This window comes from Dryas octopetala, chromosome 7, assembly GCF_963921425.1.
Source record: "Dryas octopetala chromosome 7, drDryOcto1.1, whole genome shotgun sequence".
Classification (NCBI taxonomy): domain Eukaryota; kingdom Viridiplantae; phylum Streptophyta; class Magnoliopsida; order Rosales; family Rosaceae; genus Dryas; species Dryas octopetala.
This window is the reverse complement of record NC_141372.1, coordinates 8,889,040-8,905,037: the sequence shown is the minus strand read 5'-3', so window position 1 is coordinate 8,905,037 and position 15,998 is coordinate 8,889,040. Positions and strand designations below refer to the sequence as shown.

Below are 15,998 nucleotides of genomic sequence, written 5' to 3'. Positions count from 1 at the left end.
CTCGGAAACCTTGCTACATAATATTATGTCTTCACTGAACTCTTGGATCTCTAGAGCCGAACGAGTGGGTCAAAAGCTAGGCCATTGTCCATCTCTTGCCGGAGTCTTTCTACAAGCAACAATCCACGAAACTTCGGAACTCCATGGATACCTCCTCTGGCAAGCTCGGCAACTCTCCAAAATATATGGTGCACATAAGGGTCGCCTAGTTGGGTTGCTGATCCGGAGGCATTAGAGGGAAGATCTCGTGGTTGACGGTGGGTCGGAGTCGCCATCAAAATATTTAATTCTCACCAATATCTCACCAAATAATTCCAATAGTGTCTAAAAGTTTTTTTTTTTAACTCTTTCTATTATTACAAAAAATAGTATAAAATTATCAATACATATATTAAATCCTCATATAATTACTATGAATAGACACATTCTTTGAATGATACTACACTCAGAGAGTAAGTGTGTTGGTCCAAAAAGGTCAAAAAATTTAATTTTGGAGTGGGGGGTTAAAAAAGTTATAAAGGCATTACAAAGGGTTATTTCACAAAATTTCTTTATAAAAATGTGATAAGTATATCCTTACTTTTACCTACTTTTTTCATCAAAGATAATTATTGACCTACATTACCCCATGCGAAGTAAAAGCCTTTCAGGCAGACAATAAATTAGACTATACAACTGCAATTACAATGCCAAAAACCAGAAAGCCAAAAATAATAATTTAATTGTAAGGGAGCTGCTATTGGCACTCCCCAAAATCATTCTACACTCTCTCTAACTTTTTATTATTTTAATATAATTTTATAACTCTCAGTACCAATATTGCCCTTATTGGTTTTAATGGTTCTTTAACCTCCCCTCATTTTTGTCCATTTCTTTCTTTCTTTTGGCACAGTTGAAACCCAACATTATATTTCAAAGAAAAACAAGCCCTCAAAAACCCATTTGCATTAGTAAAATAAGTTTAAGGAATTTCACATTTTAGTAAAATAAAAATATTAAAGACAAACAAAGTGGGGTTCTATTTTCTTTTTTGAGAAGAACAAAGGGATTCTATTCTTTTTGTTTAATTTACTCTTTTATCTTCCTCTTCCATGGTGGAGTTGCAGAAAAGAGAGAGAGAGAGAGAGAGAGAGTGAGTGAAACTGAATTTAGAGAGACGAAATGGACATTGAAGAGGGTTGAAGTTGAAGAGGGTGTTCTCGGAGGATCCAAGGCCTTATTCCTTTTGGTGAGCATTTTCGCCACTTTCCCTACAGCTGCATCCAAGTATCCAACATATCCCAAGTGATTTTTCTGCCAAGGTCACTTCTTCGCTGCCATGATTTCTTTGTTTGATTTATAATTTGGGCAGTCAATTTAGGGGGTTAAAGAAAAAGAGAAATTCTGGGTAGTTCAGTAGTTGTAATAATTTGACAAAGATGTTAAAATCAAATATGATTTTATATTAAAAGAACAAGAAAAGAAGATGGACATTCTGAGATGGGATTGAGGTGAGAGAAGCTGTGGATATGCATTGAAACTTAATGATGAAAGAACAAGATTGAGGGTACTATTGACAATTACAATTAATAAAATTAAACTAAAAGGATAAAAAACTTGAAGGGAGTACAGGATGACTTTTGAGGAGTGCTATTTGAGGAGCGCCAATAGCATCTCCCAATTGTAACCCAAAATAAATTTCACTCGCATCATCAACATGACAAATGCATAACTCAAATTTAATATAAGAACCAATATCACTGAATACTTTAATAGTTTGCACACAACAAAACCAAATGTCTTGCACTCAAACAGAAGCCAAAGAGAGCAACACCAAGCAGGGGTGAACCACAGAAGCCAAACCAGTGATCCCCCCTATATTTTAAAGACAAATAACTAAAAATCCATCACTGTCATACTGATTCAGATTCCAAATAAAGCATAATAGCAACCAAGCAGAAAGCATGAAGCCATTTTAAAAATAACATGATAAACATGAACATCACTCTTCATCTGATTCCGACTCGGCACTCTGAAGCCAATCGATGAAAGGCTTGGCACACTTCCAGATCGGGGAGGTTTTGTTCTTGCCAGCCAAGCCCTGCTGGTACCACTTCAGAATGTGTTCCTCCTCCAACACATCAACATCGTACAAAGTTTTCAGAACCAGGGCCACTTCCTTTGCAGCATCAGGGTTTGCTTTCCCACTGAAAGACTCAATAGCCTGCAACAAAACCATCTGAGACCCCACAGCTTGAGTTGCTGCAGCCAGGAAGTTCTTCTTTTTAGCCACCTCTTTGTTGAACCCCTTTCCAACACCTTCAAAGAGAGCCTCAAATAGGGCATCCATAATTTCTTGGGAAGTGCCGGAAAGTGTACCCAGAAAGGATTTAAGCTGGCCAGCAGAAGATCCCTTTTTCAGGAATTGTTTTATCTCATTAGCAAGCCTCCCATGGGTATTTTCAGCTCCGTTCTCATGACTCTTTGTCTCAGATTTCTCTTCAAGCTCTGGAGCCTTCTTTGGCAACTTTTTCTTCTCTTCAGTGGTAGAAAGCATGACCATATCAGCAGTAACAGCACTCAACTGCTCCTGGATTCGCTTCCGAGCTGCCTCCAAGGAAGTGTCTGTCTGCCACTGGACATCATCATCATCAGCAGCAGCTTGGTCATTCTCATCTCCCTGGCTGTGAGTGGGGGAGTGATCCTCATCAGAACCAGTGCTTTTCTTCTTGCTTGATGCTTTAGAACCAGAAGTGCCTTTCTTCTTTGCTGCCTCCTTCTTAAGTCTCTTTTGCTCCTCATCAGCAGCTTCCCCCTCCTTAAGGTGCTCCTTGTCAGCCCTCCTCATGGCTTTCTTTTCTTTAGATGACTTCTTCTGCTCTGGAGGATTCTTGAGGATGAAAGTTGTAAGCTTGTCCCTCATATCAACATCAGACAAATACCCACATGCAGCACATTTGAGAGTGATCATCTGTGTCTTAGTGATAATTATTTCAGTTTCAGGGTTCCCACAACCATAACACTGCACATATTTCTTAATAAAGTTCTCAAGAAGTCCAGCAAGCTTAGCAGTATCATGAGCCCCATTCACATGGGAAGTTCCAGTCTTCTCATCAAATTTTGATTGGGCTCCAAGCTCACAGCCAAAATACTTGGTGGTATAAGAAGCAGGTCTTGCCAAGGCCTTAGCAATATCCACCATGTTAACCACATTAGTCTTGATACCATTTCCCCTGCCTTCAATCTTAGTTATCATCCTCGGCATCTTATACCTGTAGAAGGCATCGTCACGGTTTGAAGCACCAATATTTTGTAGAGCCATCTTCTAAAAGGGTGTAACCAAAACTGGGTTATATCAGAAGGGGACTGCCTCTTGTAGCCAAAAATCCTCCTTTACCTGACAAGTTCCTCGCGATTGGAAAAGGTTGCATAAAATGGCAACCAAAGTGTGTGTTATTGCCCTCTACTGACCCAAGATGACATCCAATTTCAGCAGCAGTAAATCTGATCTTTTTTCTAGTAGGACAATACTCTCCAAGCAAACCAATTGACGACAAAAAGAGAGAGGCCCGTTCAGACATAAAATAGGTTATAGACTTCACACGCTCCACTTTGACAAAATGCTGATTTAGCAGACTGAACTGCCAACTTCCTACAAGCAAAAAATATAGCTATTGAGCACAACAGATTCAGAGATAAGAAACATAAAATCAAGATAACATGTCAAAACAGGATAGCTCATTGAACACCTATTAGTCCACCAGATATTTTTGTCTAATAGAAGCAGAAAAAAATTGGAGCTTCAAAAAAGGTTGCTCACAAAAACAGTGAAGCATTCACTCACCTATAATTCCCAAAAAGGGTAAAAACATAAAACTATTATATATTCTGGATGTTTTCTCAATCAATATGAGCATAATTAGCAGCAAAATTAGAAGTAAACTAGTTAACCTCATAAGCTTTTACAAATAAGCAAATAAAAAAAACGAAAAAAATGAAAAATAGAGAGTTAGAGAGGCCTCAGATCTTGGTGGATAAAAATGATCAGATGGGAGATGTTTCAGATCCCATCAATAGTAGCAAATACTGATCTTGCATCAGCGGCCTCAAATTTAGTAAAAACAAATAAATAATCGATTAATATCTATATCAATATGGAATTAACTATCTATATCAATATCAAATAAAAGCAGAAAGAAGTCAAACAACAGACATATGAACATATCTATATCAATTAATATTACCATATATTAATATATATGGAGGGACATTATATTTCCCATCATCTAAAATAGCCATATATAGTAGATTCCTCATTTCTTGAACCATATGATCAAAGAATCGCAATATCTTGCAGGGGGTCACACGCCGGGGGAGGAATTTACAAACCTTGCAGGGGGAGGAGGCAAGGGGCTGCCGCAGGCGGAGAAGACAGAGAGAAGAGAGAGAGAGAGAGAGAGAGAGATCTGAGTGGATGAAAATGGGGCTGGGAGTGAGGTATCACTAGTCAAATTTCAACGAAATTCCACAAAAACATACTTGCAGGGGGGTCGAAATTTTACCAAAATATTTTTGAAAAATAAGGGATATGTGATAAAATTTCGGGACCCCAAAAAAACGAAAATTTAGGCAAAATTTCACTCCTTGGGTATAATAAACAGGTAAAACACTGGAGCATGATTTAGACAATAAACTAAATGTATGAGAATACAATTATATGAGCTCAATATGATTGGCCAACCTAACTCAAATCTTTTTAAATAATAACAAGCAAGCTAACACATTAGTTAGTACAACAAGATATAACATTACTGAAAAGAATTTCAACCTTTTTATCAAGCACCATGATAAATTTATGGTGAGTTGGGAGTAAAAGATATTTCTGGTTTTAAAATAACATATATAAATGTTCTAACCGTGCTATTAAAACAAAATCACAACTCCAAAAACATCTGACTAGTTTTCTGATTTGCAGATCCTCAACTTTCAAATATAAAAAATCCTAACACAACAAATCTGAAGAAAATTTACAATACAAACAGCAAAAACATAAAACACAAGGATGGTACAAAACAAATATACGTACTACATATTATGTTGTTTGATGGGTGAAAAATATCATACCAAGAACTCATATGCAAAAATATATCTATAAAGGAAATATGTAAGGAAAAAAAACCATGGTCCCATATAAATTCGTGTGAAGGTTCTGAAAATTTAAAAGGGCATAAAAAGTAAATAACCATTAAATAAAATATCAACGTGGAACACGGGGTTTAGTTGTCTCAAATACTGTTCAGATTAAACAAATTAAACAAATTAATACAAAAAATAAACAATCAGATTGATTTTGACCTGAAATAACACATATCCTAGAAAAAACAACAAGCATCCACAGATCTGCAACGATTTAAAACACGAACAAAAACACAAAACCCGATCCAAAAAGCGCAAAATTTGAGTTCCAATCGAACAAAGACTCGCACAATCCAAAGGAATAATTTAAAAATGAAACTAATGTACAATATCATAAGAAGAGAGCAGAGCGATTGGGGAGATTGATACCTTTTTTTCGATTGGATGAGGAGGAGGAAGAGAGAAAGAGAGAGAAGAGGTAGCGAACCCTAGAGGTTATGCTTCTGTGCTTTGCGTTTTATGCGAAAGGGAAGAGAGAAAACACGCTCCTTATATGCGGTGCGAGAAGCTACGCTAGGGCAAACTCACTGCCTTTAATTTATTATATAATTTATTTTCTCTACCAACCTGTCGATGCCAACTAAGCAATTCAAAGGGGGAAATTGATTTTTATTATCTTCTTCTATTTAAAGCAATCCGTAAAATTATTACCAAAAAAAAAAAGAGAATTATCATTTTTTTCATTAAAGCGAAAATAACAAAATATAAATTGACTATTATATTTTTTTTTTTTTGAAAAATTTACAAACATGACACATATTTTGATGGTTGTTTTATTTCAAGACATTAATTTTACTTTGTGTTAATGAAGAACACATAGCTTTTATTTTGTATCAATTAAAAACCATGTTTTTTTTAGTTTTTATCTCAACTTTGGCCCAAAGTTGAACCCATCAAAACTCCACAAAACTCATAAAAATTATACTGGGTTTAAAAATATGCATCTCCTATTTACAACCATATAAAGATCACTCAAATCGGATATCTACAACTTTAGATAATCAGCCCTAAAGTAGGGTACTTGAAACTGTCCGATTTTCCAAATTTTTTTCCAAAGGTCCGATTGGACAGTTTCGGGTACCCTACTTTTGGGCCAATTATCTGGAGTTGTAGATGTCTGATTTGAGTGATCTTTATATGATTGTAAAAAAGAGATACATAGTTTTAAACCAAGTATAAGTTTGCTAACTTTGGTGGAGTTTGAATCCAATGTCGGGCCAAAGTTGAGATAAAACAATATTCTTAATTGACACACAATAAAAATATATTTTTTTTATTAACACGAATCAAAATTAATATCCTGAAATGAAACAACTATAAAACTATGTGTTCTATTTGTAAATTTTTGCCTTTTTTTAATGATAACTATAGGTCTTCAAATGAAGATTTTTTTTCCTTCTGTCCCAAGAAAAAAAAGGAAGATTGTGAGATGCACAATGAAAGAAATACAGATCAACTATCAGTATTTAATTTAAGAGATTATAAACACGTTCTTATTTAAGTTTGTGCCTACCTGATCACCTAAAAATAAGTGTTAGTGAGCACATGTTATCTAGTAGCCGTTGGATTGAAATATTTGAATCCAACAACCCAATATATGTAATCAGATGAGCGCATTTGTTCAATGGTCACGTTTATTGCTGAGCGCGCAAAAAAAAAACCCCAAAACTTGCAAATTTTACGATTAAATTATTGAACATTTTCACCTGCTAACATTGTAAAATTCTTTGTCAAAGTCGTTGGTGAAAAAAAAAATTACAATTTAGTACTTTAACTTTATATATTGTTTCAAATTAGTATCCCCAACTTTGAAAATTTGGAAAAAAGTATCTCAACTTTCATTTTGTGTCAAAATAGTACCTCCATTAGTTTTTCTGTCAAATAAACTATTATTTGCTGATGTGGCAGAGGTATTTTCATCTTTTTCTCAAATTTTAAAAATAATAATGTTTTTAAAAACTTTTGAATAAAAAAATTTCTTAAACTTTTTTCCCCCTCCCCCTTCCCCAGCCCCTTCCCTCAACGACGAGAGCGATCAACGGCGGACATGCTGGTTTGGAGCAACTAGGCTTGGGCGTGATGCCCGGGTCCTCACCCAACTCGTCCAATCCACTTTCCTTTCCGCGAGGACACCGTCATCAACCTCATCTCGTCCTCGATTCATCTCGCGCTCGAGAACCCACTCAACTACGTGAGAAATTACCTGGGCGACATGTTAGATTGCTGTGTGGACCGGGTCATTTACTTGGACTCGGACGTGCTCTTGGTCGACGACATTCACAAGCTCTGGAACATTCGCTCACTAGGTTTTTATGGTTTATTTTCCCCTTCGTTTTAGGTGCGACAGGGTCTGGGTGGGAGGGGGCCGAGGGGGTTGCGGGGGAGGGGGAGGGGGAGGTAGTGGTCTGGGTGGGGTAAGGGGGTGAAGGGAGGAGGGTGGATCGGGGCTAGGTGAGGGGCTGAGTGAGGGACGGAGAGTGGGTCGGGGCTGGGTGAGAGATGGTGGGTCGAGGGGGGGCTGGGTTGGTGGGGAGGGGCTGAGGGAGGGGGCTGGGGAAGGGGGAGGGGGAAATGTTTATCTTTTAAGAAATTTTTTTATTCAAAAGTTAAAAAATTTTTTTTTTTAAATTTAATAAAAAAGACAAAAATACTCATACCACGTCAGTAGATAACGGTAAAAACTAACGGAGATACTATTTTGACACAACATAAAAGTTGAGGTACTTTTTTACAAATTTTTAAAGTTAAGGTACTAAGTTGAAACAACATGTAAAGTTGAGATACTAAATTATAATTTGCTCAAAAAAAAAAAAAGATACAATTAACTTGTAAAACCGAATTTTGATGTGCATTCAAATACAAAATATAATCTTTAGTATTTATTTTGAAGATAGAATAACACTTACAATTCATTCTGAAGTCCAAACCATTTATTGTTAATATTATAGGCTTCATTTAATATTTTTAAGGCAGGACCCTAAAACTTGTTCCACCTAACATTTTTACCCCTTTGAGACTAAACAACAATAGTGCAATACCATGAAATTTCGATAGACCGGGAAAACATAAATAATAGAGCAACCTATTGTTGCTCATGTCAGCCATTAAATCTTGGCATTTTTCCTCAGTCAACTTCTATGAGCATCGCAGAAACTCTTGTGCAGTCCACAACTACTATCTATACATGCTAGTCAATGGATATCAAGGCCAAAGAATTAAAATCTCATAAACAAACAATGCCATTGTTAGAGCCAAAGTGGCCATACAGAACTGATTCAATATGAAATCACACAGTTGAATGGAACATGAAACTTGCTTGATAAATGAGTTCAATCCACCCAAAATTATTACAAAAATAAGAATTGCTACCTAATGCATGATTGCATATTCCAACTTCCCGAAAGTGCGAAAACCATGAAATGGTCAAAGAGAAGAGTTGATAATTCATTCTTCTGATTGCCTTTGCCCCAAAACTGGAATGTCTTCGTATCGTTTCTGCATAGAAAAAGAAAACATTGAATTCGGATGTAAAACTAATAAGAGGACCAGTAGTGCCAATCAAATATTGAGAAATTTTTTTTTTTTTCTAAAGCACATTCAAATTTGAGAAGGTTGTAAACCACTTGCAACCACAGAAAGAGTCTCAATTGCATAGAAGTTATATGCAATACAATCTACACGTCCATGGATGTGCAAAGAAAAACCAACCCAACTCTGTTGTGGCCATACTCATAAAAAATTCCTCTATACCAGGCTAATCTCTCTCCCAAACATGTACATCCAGATCCAATTAACATCCAAACATGCATATACCGAATAATATGCAGACCGCCAGCCATGGGGAAAAGTTTGCCTTTAGAGAACATCAGCATGCATTAAAGAAGGGAGGATATGTAAATGCAATACAAACAGTATTAACAATTTGCATTTTCAGAAAAATCTGTATCTAATCCATAATTTAACACATAGATAATACATGTAATTCTTAAATACCCCATAACATACTAAAAGTAAATAATAACCACAAAATTGTTGGCATACCCCAATATTATTTTTCTCCCACAGCTTATGAACTCCATAATCCACGGCCTGAAACCAGAGAATCAAATACATAAGAATTCTGATACTTTTCTTCTTTAAGAAAAGAACAACAGATATCAAATGACACTTCGAGGTATTTCACACGAAACAAATTCAGCAAGGAAAGAAAAAGCTCACTCAGAACAATGCATATTCCCCATAACTCAGAGAAACAAGAGAAGAGTATGAACACCATTCTTGAGCAGAAAATGGGCCAAAAACTCTAAGTTGTGTATAGTCACTGTACAATAGGCAAGATTTTGAATCTCGCTAATTCAGTGATATATGACCCTGAACTTGATTGAGTTTAGTAACCGAACGCCTATACTGAGTGTTGCATATAACTTTGGAACCAACACAGTTTAAACATCATAGATTTGCTTAATTTACCTCTCTCGCAGAAAGCAAGCATATGACAAAATACGAAACCAATTAATAGAATTAGAGATAAAAAAAAAAAAAAATACTCTTACTAAACCGCAAAAAACAATATCAACTTTCATCCATTTCTCACTAACATGTAAATTCTGAGCTGGCCAGTAGACTAAGTTGACATAATCGCAAATCAAGCAAAATTTCATTTCATCATATTTCTTAGAAACCAAACAGATTATAATAGGAAAAGGAAAATAGATAACCAGACAAGCCAAAATGAGAGATTCGGTGAAGAAAACCCAAATCTAAGTTATAAGGCTCACTCGCTCGCCGAGGAAAGCGCCGGCGATGACGAAGGTGACGTAGACCGAGTTCCGGCGCATGATGACCCTGTAAAGCCCTTCGAAGAGGCCGCCTCCACCGCTTCTTCGAGCCGCTGAATCCATGGCGAAAAGTGCGAGACTCGTTCACTTGCTTCTGATCTGTGCGCTAGGGTTTGCTCCGAGCTCGCAGCAGTGTAACACTATCACGCAAACAAAGACAACAATTACCGATAAAATTGACGTACAATATCCAAAGAGAAAAGCAGAGCGATTCTTAGAGGAGATTTTACCTTATTCGATTGGTTGGGGAATGAAGAGAGGTAGAGAGCCCGATTTGGTTAAGCGAATGAACAAAGCAGACTCTTGAAAAATAAAATATAATTTCATGAAAGCACTACTTTTTTCTCAAGCATCGCATAACAAAAATAAAAATTTGTTTAATTTCTATTATAATAAGAAATGAATAATTTTTATATTTCCTAACATGTATGTGTTACTTTTTGTTTGAGATTGTTGGGTAGAAGAATCGTAGAATTACTCTTATGCGTTCAAATTCGATTTTCCTCTCACTAATTCAAAAAAAAAAAAATGTAAGTGTTACTCTTTGTAAAAATATGAAATCATTGTTATAAGTTTGTAAGTATCAAGGTCAAGTTTATTTTTGTGTAAAGTGCATCTTATGATGTCTCAAGTATATCTTATGAATGAATGTCTTTAAGGTATACTCTTAGGATGATAATCTATTAGATTAGTTATACATTTGATTTAGAAATAAAGGGAGGTTTAAGTTTTGAGTTTATAATATATGTAAGTCAATCCGAACACAATACGAATAACAAATAGGTTAAGTTAGTGTTGGATAATTAATTAAACAAGTTGAATTAAAACTTAAAATTAACTATATTTGATTGATATGGATATCACTGACATGAATTGCCACCCTAGCGATAGAGTAAACCCACTTTCCCAATTTCGGCAGCCCTCATTTTCTCTTGTCCTTCTTAATCTGCCGATGCCAGTGAGAAGGGGTGAGGAAGCGCCGATGGTGTAAGAGTGGCCGCCAATGAGGGATGGGAAGGGTTGCTGCCTTGTTTTTATGTTTTTTCTTCTAATCTTTTTAGTTTTTTATTTTTTATTCAAAGGGTAAATTGAATTTTAAGCCTTTATAATGATAGGTATAGTGAAGAAATTGAGTATGAATAGGCTTTCCATCACATTCAATTCTTAAATTTTAATAGCCAATAACAAATAAGATAATAAAATCTTATTTCTTAAAACTATAAAAGAATTTTCTAGATTGTTAGGTCCAAATAATAAAAAAAACCCTGGTCCATGTATTGAAAAAAGAAAAAGAAATAAAGAGTCAAGTAAAAAAATGGAATCAAGCATAAAAAATAACTCACTGTCATGCATTTGGCATCCAAATTTAGTTAATGTCAACTTATTTTAACTGCTCATCACTCATAGAATAGGAGAAAGCTGTGAAAGAACCGAACAGAAAAAGGGAAATAGGAATCTTTTAAAGCTCAAATCTGATTCTTATGTGCCCTGATTGGTTAACACAAAATTATCAAACAAATGTACCACATACTTTTAACAGGAGAAGTAAATGACAAATGGATTTAAGACAATGTCGGGACTGCAAAATTCTGCGTCTCTTATTGCTGCAATCGACCATCTCAACCAGAGCCTGTTTTCTTTTGTTGGAAAATGACAGCGTATACTGGAACAGCCACGCCGATGCTGAAGGCAGTGAAGACCCCAAGGCTCATCTTCAACTTCTGGTGTGACATCCTGTCCAAGTTGTACATGTGTTTGGCATGCATATAGAATGGTTCGTCATGGCCATGTCCACCCATTCTCTTCACTCCAGTTGAGTGGAACCCCCTAGTTGCTGGCAGAGCACAATAGACACTATTTCTACTTAGTACATACAATCAAAAAAGGATATAGCATTCAAGCTTGAATGAATCAACAACTCAGATGAGTTCATGCCTTGACAGTTGGAAATTAGACATTCAGTTTTTATTAAGGATGCATTGGATAAAAAAACTGTCAGTTGATATTGAACCCACATCAGGAAATCAACTTAATTAATTAAAATATATTGGTCCACTTCATAGAAGCAATGAAAGCACCAGAAAACACCAATGGAAATGCTGGTCTCTTAGGGATGCTAAAGTCTGGTCTGAAAACTATCATTTGGGATTTAGAGCATGCAAAGATTCACTTTGGCTTTAAAATGTCACTAGCTTAGACCCACTCATCACAAGGTGACAACATTGTCTTTACCAATAGAACTCTCTTAGCAAAAATACCCAAGAGATGATTTCACAGTGAATGGGTTTCTTAGTGCACAATATAACATAAAAAGTAAAAATAGACACTTCAATGCACCACCAAGAAACCCATTGACTATAAAATTACTCCTCTAATTTAAGGGTAAAAATGTTTGGATCCACATGTCAGCATGCATTAAAATTTAGTCAGTAACTAAAAACCTATAATCCAAAAGAAGAGAAATAGTTGGTAAAAATAAAAATTTAGGACAGTTCCCTGAATTGAAACATGTAAGAGAACATGTAAAACCTTGAGGCTGCCCCATAATCATATTGCCGGGTGAAACTGAGCCCTCGCACACACTTTACTTTTGCAAAGCAAGAACTCATTTGGAACGGCCAAAATTAATTTGCAAAAAGAAATAACCAGGGTGGCATAGACAATATGTATAAGACCTTTCTTCACATCAGAAAATAAAATACAAACACCTTACGGAGTACAAAGAAAGGAATTACTTTGAGGTTTCTGTATGCCCGCATGGGAACACAAGCGCCACCAGAGGCAGTTCGCTCAGTTCTTTAAAAGGCAATGAGAGAAGCACGAAGGAGAAGCTCTAAGGTTTGGAGAATAATGGGATTAGAGTTGGATGTGGTCTGGGTTTTTTTGTTCTTTATGGGTTTAGTGCAGCAATGAGAAACCCATATATTTTAGCTCCAGTCAAATTCTAACAAACCTAGATATATACCTATGCGTCTTGAAATCTTCTAAATTTTAGCTCAAAGACATCATTTTTTCCAAACTCGAAACAAAATTCAAGCATTTTCCCTAAAGCATCATAATTCATAAGTACTATTATATTGTGCATAGAGTTAACTATTGCATGATATGCCCTGGAACCAAACAAAATAAGTGACAGACAGCACCAAAATTACCTGCCGATTTTGATAGAGATGCTCCTGAAGACATCAATACCTTTGCGCAGGTCCGCATCCCACCGTTGAAGCTCATGATTGCAAATTTGTAAGAAAGAACAAGCTCTTGCTTCTTGAATAAAAAAACAAAATTTTCAACAAGCAGAATTCAAATGGAATGGTAATCAAATTAGTTCATTACACTTGGCCTAATAAAACAATAAACATCCACGGATCTATAAGGATTTACAACTAAAACGCAAAATCCGATCCGAAAATGCAATGTTTGAGTCCCGATCGAGCAAACTCTCACACTATCAGAAACAACATTCACTGATAATTTAAACCAAAAATAAGCGATGTGACAATTCAATAAATAAGAGTGAAGACAAAAATTCAAGAGCGACTCACTGAATGATGTGGAAGAGAGGAGGTGAAATGTTACCTTGACGAATTGGTGAAACCCTAGAGTCTGTTTATCAGCAGCTATGCATCGAGAAATTGGGGATGGAGAGGAGCAGTTGAGGAACCCCGGTCAAAGGTTGGGCTGGGCCTGAGCATTTTAAGCCCAATAATTTTTTGGGTTGGGCTTGGAATTGGTTGAATTTTGTGATGTTTTACTTTTTTTATTTTTTATTTTATTTTTTGAAGAAAAACTCTTTGTGATGTTCTATGCACTAAGAACAATTTCAAAATATCTCGTAAGGTTCATGGGTGCACTGATTAAATACTTGAGTGTATATCCCCTCTATGATTTACCACTCTCACTAAGGGCTCGTTTGTGATTGTTGTTGAACACCCAAAAGTAGTTGTGAATGATAATTCTAGGTCATTCACAACATTTTGGTGTTTGGTTGAAAAACAAAAAACTGTAGTGTCTCACTATTCTAAGAGCTTGTTTGACAGTGCTTTCATAAGACTTAAAAGGATTTTTAAATAGTCAAAAGTGTTTTTACTTACGTTTGGTAAAACAAATTAAAAGCGCTTCTTCCAAAAGAAAGAAAAAAAGAAGAAGAGTTAAAGGGAGAATAACTGCGCACCTTGGGTTGAAGAGATGAAGAGATGGCACATACATAATACAAGATATATATATATATATATATGACTTTACTTGTAAATTGTTCTAATTGATAAGGACAGTTTAGGAATTTCAAAAGTTTCATTAAACCAAAGAACTAGTTTCTTCCTAATTATTTCCAAAGTGAATTCTAAAAGCATCTCATGGCAGCTTTTAAAATCTCTTCCAATGGGTTGGAATTTTGGAAAAAAGCTGATGTTCATTTCTTAACCAAATGGGTCTCCAGTCAAAAATTGTCAAAATAAGTGATGTTAAGTCTAAAAACACAATACTAAACGGGGCCTAAGTCACTCACTACAATTTTGAAAAGCAGCTAATCCACCTGCTTTTCAAAACTATAATGAATAAAAGTTGTTGGACCCATCAATTAAAAAATTCAGTTGACCAATATATTTTTAATTTTATATTGATTATTAAATGATATTTTATTTGTAGCATTAAAATTATAATATACCTACAAAAATAATATGTATACTTATTTAATTATTTTGTTTTTAGCAATTTTAATGTTAATATAAATTTGTAGCCAAAAATTTTTAAACAAGTAAAAGACCTCTTTTTTACCAAACAAATAAATCAAAAGAATTTTCAGCATCATGTCTATTTTAGTAATTATAAACATCGACAACAGTTTTACATTAAAATTTATCAAATACTTTGATAGTGTTTTTTGCAGTTACAACACTTTTGACAATATAGTTTATCAAACACTCAACTGTTTTACTTTACAACTGTTTTACTTTATAGCTGCTTTTTCTCACATCAATATCAAACTAAGCCTAAGACACCCTTGATACAGCTTAGGCCACATTCAAAGTTGTGGTCAAAGTATGAGCTCCCCATTAAGCAACACTAAGATGACATAGTTTACCAATTAATTCACAGCAGTTTTTTTTCACATCAATATCAAAGTAAGCCTAAAATAGCTTAGGCCACATTCAAAGTTGTAGTCAAAGTATACGCTCCCCATTAAGCAAGACTAAGGGCCAGTTTGGTATTGCTGTGTGAAAAAACAGCTGTGAGGTAAAACAGCTGTGAAGTAAAGTCAGCTGTAAAGTAAATCAGCTGAGTGTTTGGTAAAATATGTTTTCAAAAGTGCTGTGAGTGCAAAAAACAGTATCAAAGTGTTTGGTAAATGTTAATGTAAAAGTGCTGTGACTGTGTATAATTACTAAAATAGACATGATGCTAAAAATGTCTTTCACTTATTTGTTTGGTAAAAATAAAATGTGTTTTACTTGTTTTTTAAATTTTTGGCTACAAATTTTTATTAGCATTAATTTTTCTAAGACAACATTATTAAATAACTATGTCTATTACTTTTTTAGGTATATTATAATTTTAATCGTGCAAATAAAATATCATAATTAATTATCACAATATAAAATATAACTAACAATGAACATATTTTTTAATTTAAAATAAACAAATTAAAAATATAAAAATCAATGAGGATATTATGGGTAAAATAAAATATTCATTGTTTCTGTGATTCACTGCAGCTTTCAAAAGCACCTAGAAACCTGCTTTCTGTTTTTGTTGTGGGGAGTTGAGAATTGTGGGCAAAAGCAGTTTTTAATTTTTTTACCAAACACCAAAACTGTTGTAGGTGATTGAGAATTGTCATCCACAGCAACTTTTGGGTCTTCCACCGCAATCCCAAACGGGGCCTAAGATGACCATGATAATTTTTTTAAGCAAATTGGCCAACATGACCACTTGAGACTTGAGAGTCAATATTATATAAGAAAGGCCATGCAAACAAATTCAAACTTG

The 15,998-nt window shown here is 35.1% G+C and overlaps 3 protein-coding genes across 7 annotated transcripts; all 3 read right to left on the bottom strand.

The window, feature by feature from the left end:
* Positions 1-1,485: 1,485 nt before the first annotated feature.
* Positions 1,486-5,683, bottom strand: LOC147279380 (putative eukaryotic translation initiation factor 5-1). 2 transcript variants are annotated; one of them, XM_086251961.1, is made up of 2 exons: positions 5,545-5,683; positions 1,486-3,631 (listed from the first exon to the last, which is right to left on the bottom strand). In XM_086251961.1, exon 2 carries the CDS (start codon positions 3,299-3,301, stop codon positions 1,982-1,984), a length of 1,320 nt encoding a protein of 439 aa, XP_086108087.1. In that variant the 5' UTR covers positions 3,302-3,631; positions 5,545-5,683; the 3' UTR covers positions 1,486-1,981. The 2 variants fall into 2 exon arrangements, with proteins under 2 accessions (XP_086108087.1, XP_086108088.1); XM_086251962.1 differs by having other exon boundaries at positions 1,486-3,627; positions 5,545-5,674.
* A 2,693-nt stretch (positions 5,684-8,376) lies between these two features.
* On the bottom strand, positions 8,377-10,364 carry LOC147279379 (cytochrome b-c1 complex subunit 9-like). The gene is made up of 4 exons (XM_086251495.1): positions 10,244-10,364; positions 9,954-10,153; positions 9,217-9,264; positions 8,377-8,670 (listed from the first exon to the last, which is right to left on the bottom strand). Exons 2-4 carry the CDS (start codon positions 10,074-10,076, stop codon positions 8,620-8,622), a joined length of 222 nt encoding a protein of 73 aa, XP_086107621.1. The 5' UTR covers positions 10,077-10,153; positions 10,244-10,364; the 3' UTR covers positions 8,377-8,619.
* Positions 10,365-11,450: 1,086 nt separating this feature from the next.
* On the bottom strand, positions 11,451-13,675 carry LOC147279378 (TonB-dependent heme receptor A). 4 transcript variants are annotated; one of them, XM_086251144.1, is made up of 3 exons: positions 13,590-13,675; positions 13,166-13,277; positions 11,451-11,847 (listed from the first exon to the last, which is right to left on the bottom strand). In XM_086251144.1, exons 2-3 carry the CDS (start codon positions 13,239-13,241, stop codon positions 11,633-11,635), a joined length of 291 nt encoding a protein of 96 aa, XP_086107270.1. In that variant the 5' UTR covers positions 13,242-13,277; positions 13,590-13,675; the 3' UTR covers positions 11,451-11,632. The 4 variants fall into 4 exon arrangements, with proteins under 4 accessions (XP_086107270.1, XP_086107269.1, XP_086107271.1 ...); XM_086251143.1 differs by having other exon boundaries at positions 13,556-13,625; XM_086251145.1 differs by having other exon boundaries at positions 13,166-13,274; positions 13,590-13,614.
* Between the last annotated feature and the right edge of the window lie 2,323 nt (positions 13,676-15,998).

Excerpts from the sequence above, each read along its gene's own strand:
- LOC147279379 (XM_086251495.1), bottom strand. The coding sequence starts at position 10,076 with ATGGATTCAGCGGCTCGAAGAAGCGGTGGAGGCGGCCTCTTCGAAGGG. Across the intron at positions 9,265-9,953 it reads GCGCTTTCCTCGGCGAGCGA|GCCGTGGATTATGGAGTTCA; the intron begins GTGAGCCTTATA and ends CTCTGGTTTCAG. Across the intron at positions 8,671-9,216 it reads GGGAGAAAAATAATATTGGG|AAACGATACGAAGACATTCC; the intron begins GTATGCCAACAA and ends TTTTCTATGCAG.
- LOC147279380 (XM_086251961.1), bottom strand. The coding sequence starts at position 3,301 with ATGGCTCTACAAAATATTGGTGCTTCAAACCGTGACGATGCCTTCTAC.
- LOC147279378 (XM_086251144.1), bottom strand. The coding sequence starts at position 13,241 with ATGAGCTTCAACGGTGGGATGCGGACCTGCGCAAAGGTATTGATGTCT. Across the intron at positions 11,848-13,165 it reads ATCTCTATCAAAATCGGCAG|CAACTAGGGGGTTCCACTCA; the intron begins GTAATTTTGGTG and ends GTGCTCTGCCAG.